Source organism: Otolemur garnettii, unplaced genomic scaffold (assembly GCF_000181295.1).
Source record: "Otolemur garnettii isolate 467f Iridium unplaced genomic scaffold, OtoGar3 scaffold00065, whole genome shotgun sequence".
Classification (NCBI taxonomy): domain Eukaryota; kingdom Metazoa; phylum Chordata; class Mammalia; order Primates; family Galagidae; genus Otolemur; species Otolemur garnettii.
This window is the reverse complement of record NW_003852460.1, coordinates 4,951,365-4,957,676: the sequence shown is the minus strand read 5'-3', so window position 1 is coordinate 4,957,676 and position 6,312 is coordinate 4,951,365. Positions and strand designations below refer to the sequence as shown.

Below are 6,312 nucleotides of genomic sequence, written 5' to 3'. Positions count from 1 at the left end.
CTCTGGCTGTCAGAACAATTATGGAAAGATAATATATGCATTGCCAGAACAAAATTTCATTCTTTTCCAGTCTAGCTTGTGACTAAGAAATATTCATATACTCTGGGGTTTTGTTGATTAAGCAAACTGGTATATTCCATCTATGCATATCACAGATTTTCCGAAGATTGTGGAAAATAAGAATTTAAAAAGCTGGGTGTGGTGGCTCACATCTATAATGCTAGCACTATAGGAGGCCAAGGCAGGTACACTACCTGAGCTTAGGAGGTCAAGAACAGCTTGGGCAAGAGGGAGATACCATCTCTAAACAAAAAAGAAAAGAGAAGAAAAGAAATAGCTGGGCGTTGTGGTAAGTACCTGTAGTCCCAGCTACCTGGGAGGCTGAGGCAAGAGAATCTCTTGAGCCCAAGAGTTTGAGGTTGCTGTGAGCTGTGACACCACAGCACTCTACTGAGGATGACAAAGTGAAATTCTGTCTCAAAAAAAAAAAGAATTTAAAAAAGATTACAACCTTTTCTTTATGCACTGGGACTTTCCCCCTGATAAATGTATTCTTTCTATCTGATGAAGAAACAGAAACATGAGGGTTGCAAAAGAAAAATACACATGTATAACTCTCTCATTTGTGTGTCCATTTGTTTCTAGAGAATGGGGAAAAGGCAGGGTTGGGAATTCTAAAGCAGCCCCTGGGAAGGGCTGCACACCACAGCACCACACCAGCACTTGTGGAATCAATCTGCTGTAAGTTAAATTATCAAAAACATATGCCAGGGTCCTCATCCATACCACCTCAGGATGTGACCTTACCTGGAAACAGGGTCTTTACAGGAGTAATTATGTCAAAATGTGGTCACCAGGGTGGTCCTTAATCCAATTAAGGTATTCTTATAAAAAGAGGAAATTTGGGCACAAAGACACATACAGAGAAAAGATGATATAACCTAACAGGACACAGGAAAGCAGAGCCATGTCCAAGCAGAGGAGAGAGGCCATGCACACATCCCATCCTACAGCCCTGAGAGGGACTGTCCCCTGCTGACCCTTCTGTCTAGGACGTCTGGCCTCCAGATCTATAAGACATTTCTGCTGTTTAGTTCACCTTGTTTGTGGTTATGGCAGCTGCAGCAAACTGAAACCATAAATGGCTGCATTTAACTAACAGTCGCCTTCCTAATTTGCTCCTGAATTTGGCTTCCCTGAAATCCAGTATTCTCGTGATCATGTTAAATGGGAGACGTCTCTTACAGCACTAGATCTGAAAACACAGTATTATCTACTATGCACAATACACTTGTAAGTGTACTACGAGCTACACCTGCCTCGCGTCTTTAGCACGCCTCTTGGACCCGTGGGGAAGCTGAAACATGGAGGCTCACTCAGTATGGAAGATAATAAACATCCTTTCTGAATTCCCCTGAACGCCCTGGCCCATTATTACACCCTCACGTTTTGAACTCTTTGGAAATTTCTTATTTCTGCTTTTCAAAATGTCTACCGTTATTAAACGCGTGCAACACTAAATGAAGACCAGATAGAAACAGCGACACAAAGGTATTTTTCTGAAAATGGGGGCAGGGGGACGGCTGTGTGCGTGAAACGTACTCTGGTTGCATTCAGTAACGTTGGAAAAGAAAGAAAACTCAGCGGACTCGAAAGAGAGATAAGACCTACAAAGGCAAAAAACCGCAAGACATTTTTTAAAATTATTACTATGTCCGCATCCTCCTCGCGCAGCTGGCCTAGGAGTAAGGCAGCAGCCAGGATGCTCTGAGATGCAGGCTGCGCACCCTCCCAGCCACTGCGCATGCGTCGCGCGGCTGCCGGCCCGGGTCCCTGGTCCCTGTCCAGGACTGCAGGGAGACGGCCTGGCGGGCGAAACGGGATGGGAAACCCGCCCAGGGTCCAGGGGCTGGCGCTCCGTACTTGGACGAAGCCTCTGGTTGCCCCAGTGGCCACATCCCTTTGGCTGCATTCTGGCGGCTCGCAGTGACGCCACCCTGAGCATCTTCAAACCCTGCTCCCTAATGCACAGCGTCTTGTATGGTTCCTCCTTCGTCATTTATCTAAATTCAAGCCTTGAATTCGTCCCCAGAGTAGAGACGGGGCTCCGCGAGGCCCGTATCCCGCGGGAAAGCGTGAGCGCGCGTGGAGCCAGGGGATGCTGCGAAAGGCGCCGCATCCGAGCCCTGCGGCGGCGGCAGCGGCGGGCCTCAGTGCGCGTGCGCGGGCCGGGCGGCTGCGCGCGCACCTCCGCCGGGCCTCCCTCACCCCCCAGACCGAGAAGGCGGCACCATGGCGGCGACCCCGCCCGCGCCCCCGCCGCGCCCAGTCACCCACCTCATCTTTGACATGGACGGCCTTCTTCTGGGTGGGTAGTCTGCGGCCGCCTCCCGTGGGGAGCTATCCCGGGACGGCTGGGGGTCGGGGTCGGGGACGGGGTCCCTCAGGGCCGGGGGGCCGCGGCGGGGCCGTGTTCCGGCGGGGACCCTGCGGCTCCCGCGCGTTGGGTCCCGGCCCGGCCCTGAAGCCGGGCGGCGGCTGGCGCCCGCGGGTCCATGTCTAGGCTGACCGGCGCGCGTGGCTGCGGCGTCTACGCGGCCCCGCACCCGCTTCCGGTGGGCCGGCCGCGCGTGGGGTCGCAGCACGTGGGGCGCGGCCCCCGGGGACCACCGGGTGGCGCGCGGCTGCGGGTCCCTCCCACCCTCCTTCCGGTTACCCACCCGTGCGGCCCCGGGCGGCGCCCGGCCTCAGTGTCCCCATCTGTCTACACAATAGCTTCCGGGACGCCCGCCCCGCGGTCGCCGCTGTGACTGGAGCATCCTCTGTGGCGGTGGTTCTCAACCCGGAGATTTTGCGCAGTCCCCTCTTCCTCCCCCCGCAAGTGCATTTGGCAATGTCTGGAGACATTTTGGGTGTCGCAGCTGGAGTTGAGGAGGTGAGGTCACTGGCATCCAGTGGGGTGCAGGCCAGGGATTCGGCTAAATTTTCTGCAGTGCCGGAGAGCTCCCCATGGCAAGCAGTTATTCCACCCCAACTGTGCATGGTATGGAGGTGCAGAAGGCCTGCTCAGTGGCCTGTCTGCTCACACTGACCAGTGCCATGGGCGTCACCTGAAAGCAGAAGGTGGGACCCCTCCACACCCCACACGTGCCCGGTCAGAACCCGCATTTTAACAACACAAGTGCCTGAAAATTTTAGAAGCACTGCTCTCACGGAGCTGAGGCATTAATAAATCTTCAGATAGTCAGTAATAGTATACTTGAAGTTCACCAGCAGTCAGATAAGTCAATCCTAGTATACATGAACCTCCCCAGCCAAGAGGAATTCAAGTAGAATTCAAAGAATAAAACATTCACTTTATAACTCAAGAGAGAACTGTGCTGAAGTCTACCCCAAACTACAACACAATTATCAGTATGAAACGTAAGAAGTTCTAACTTCATATCCACCAGAAGGCTTCACGGATCTGTGAACGTGTCTGAATACTTGATGTGCACTGCTGGCCTGCTGGTTTACATACACATATATATTGCTTCATTTCAAAACCCCCGGAAGGTAGGAGGAAGTATTTGCATCTGACTAATAAAAAGGGGGGGGAGAACCAAACCCTGTAGCTCAGAGACGTGATGCTACTTGTCCAAGGTCACACAGCTGATGAACCAAGGTGAGGAATGATTCTGGATTGATCTGGTTCTAAATATAAGTGACGTTGAGCTCATCTTAAATGGTGAATGTGACCTTGCTCCCGGTCATCATGTCACTGGGTGCTTCAATAGTAGCAGTGATTTTTTTAAAAAGGCACGCAAAACATTGTATGGGCACAGAGCCCAAAGGGGAAAAAAAAATCTCTACAGAGGCCACTAATTGGAGTGAACAGTATATGTAGCTACTAAATTTGAAGTTAATTCAAAATTTTCAAAAATCTTCTGGGATTCCTGAGCATAGTTTGTAGATATGAATTTTCCCACTCGGATGGTCAAGAAGTTAAATTGTCAAATAAATCCCTTACCCTCTAATGAAAGGTCCAGAGAACCTGTTCTGGGAGTCTCATGAATTTTAATACCAACCAAAATGCCTCGTTAAAATTAAATTTATTAAACTTCGAAATGAGCTTGATGCCTAATTCTCATTCCAGATTCACTCACAGCCATGCCCTGAAGTGATGAATATTTGTTTAAATGTCAGTACAAGCATTTGACCTAACATTGTTACCCAATCCTTGGATCTGGTCAGATAGTCCAAGAGTTAAAGCTATTTGGAATGATAAGTTCTACCTCTTTTTCCCCCCTCATTTTCTGCCCTTTTCTTCCTTTGCTGTCCTCACTTTCCTTTGAAGTGGAAAGGCTTTGCAGAATTTTCTAACAAATTTACCTTTGCATGTTCTGTTCTTTTGCAAAATATTTTATATAAAACACAGCTTTCCAAAATAAACCACTTTATCTCATTTAATCTACTGACTAAATTAGGCCTGCTTCAATTCTTTAGCACCTCACTTCAGTATAGCTGTTGTTTGCATAACAATGTATCATCAATTTATACTGAGTTCCTTTGCAATAGATCTGTTTTACAGAATTTTTTTTTGGGAGGGGGGGACAGTCTCACTCAATTGCCCTGGAGTTGAGTGCCATGGTGTCATAACTCAGCAACCTCAAACTCTTGGGCTCAAGCCATTCTCTTGCATCAATCTCCTGTGGAGCTGGGACTACAGGTGCCTTCCTCAGGCTGGTCTTGAACTCCTGAGTTTAGGCAATCTGGCTGCCTCGCCTTCTAGAGTGCCAGGATTTTACAGGTGTGAGTCACCTCACCCAGCCCTGTTTTTTCAGAATTTTGAATGCAAGTTCTTTTTGTCGGTGATGTAGCCTCATTATTTGAGTTCTCAGGGAAGTAAACTTGAAAACAAATAGTTTCGTAGAAAATTCTTATATGACGGGGGCCTTGCTTAATCAGAGGAGAACAGGGAAGTAAAATGCAGGTTTCAGAGGAAATGTTGAGGAGAAAGAAAGCTTACTTTCTCATGCTTTTGAAATGTATGTGCTATGAGTTGGCCTTTCCAATGAAAACCATTTTGGAGTCTGTTTTTCTGGACACTTGGTAACAATTGGTATGATTTAGGTGCCACTGTTTGCTCTCAGGTGCTATTCAAAGAAAGAGGAAGGAGATTGAGCCTGTAAACCCGGATGAGATTTTGAGGAAGAAGTAAGATAAGAACTATTAAACAATATCTCAGTATCTGTGTAGGAAAGATTATGTAGTTTATAAATAACTGAAATTAGAAAGCAGAAAAGATGGACCCAGTTTTTTTTTTAAAAGAGAAGGAAGTTTACTATCTGGAGCCGCTGTGTCCCATAGAAGTAGAATTGAGCCAGGTAACATTTCCTGGCACAAGTTTCAAAAAAAGAAAGGGAACTGAATTGGATGCTATATTTTATGTAATGTAATGTGTCCAAAATACTATTATTCCACATGTAGTCCATGTAAGAAAGTTATTGAGATATTTGGCATTCATTTTTGATACTAGGTCCTGAAAGTCTGTGTGTATCTTATAGTCAGATCTCACTTTGAACGAGTCTTACGTCCCAGCACTCAATAGCCATGTTTGGTGTGGGGCTACTGGCTTGGACAGCGCAGGCCGAGTTTTCTGTGGAGCCGTCAATATCTGCTATTGATAGTGATGGGGGTGGTGGGAGGGCTAGTCAGAGTGAAGATGTTAAGAGTATTTAGAATTTGGAATATTGGTATATGTAAACGTGCTATACTGTACATAAAATGTGTTTTCTAGGACTGATAGACTATTTAAAATCCTTTAAAAAACCAGCAATGAAAGATAAGCTTATTTTCAAATACTTAAAAAGTCAGCAGAAAATAATAAGGTAAATCTGTGAGGGGCACTGACAATATGTGCAGTATTGATCATAGCAGGATTTTAATGAGTGTTTTCTGCGTCACCATCCTGTGATAGAATAAAGACTGGTTCTGTGCCCTTTTGCATTCCTGTAGCTTTGTCCTTGCCAAATAACACACTTGAGACTGTTTAGAAGTGCCTACTCACTGTCCAGGGCTACAAGACCCTGCAGGGCCCTGGAGGGAGGTGTCTGGATTTCACCAAGCCTGGCACTGAGGAGATTCAGGCCTTCTGAGCCAGTCTTGGCCAGTGTGTGGTCAGACTCCCACACATAGTGAGTGCTAACCTCACCTAGGCCTGCAGGCCCCCAAGCCCTAGGCCAGTCTCTGGCCTGTTAGGAATGGGTTGCACAGCAGGAGGTGAGCAGTGGCTAAGGGAGTTAAGCTTCATCTGTGTTTACAGCTGGTTCC

The 6,312-nt window shown here is 47.6% G+C and overlaps 1 protein-coding gene across 1 annotated transcript in view; it reads left to right on the top strand.

The window, feature by feature from the left end:
- The first annotated feature begins 2,269 nt into the window (after nt 1–2,269).
- Nucleotides 2,270–6,312, top strand: part of PUDP (pseudouridine 5'-phosphatase) — an 85,594-nt gene continuing 81,551 nt past the window's right edge. Inside the window, exon 1 of the mRNA XM_023515075.1 lies at nt 2,270–2,368. Coding sequence (XP_023370843.1) covers nt 2,293–2,368 — 76 coding nt within the window. The 5' untranslated portion in view covers nt 2,270–2,292. The remainder of the gene's footprint in view (nt 2,369–6,312) is intronic.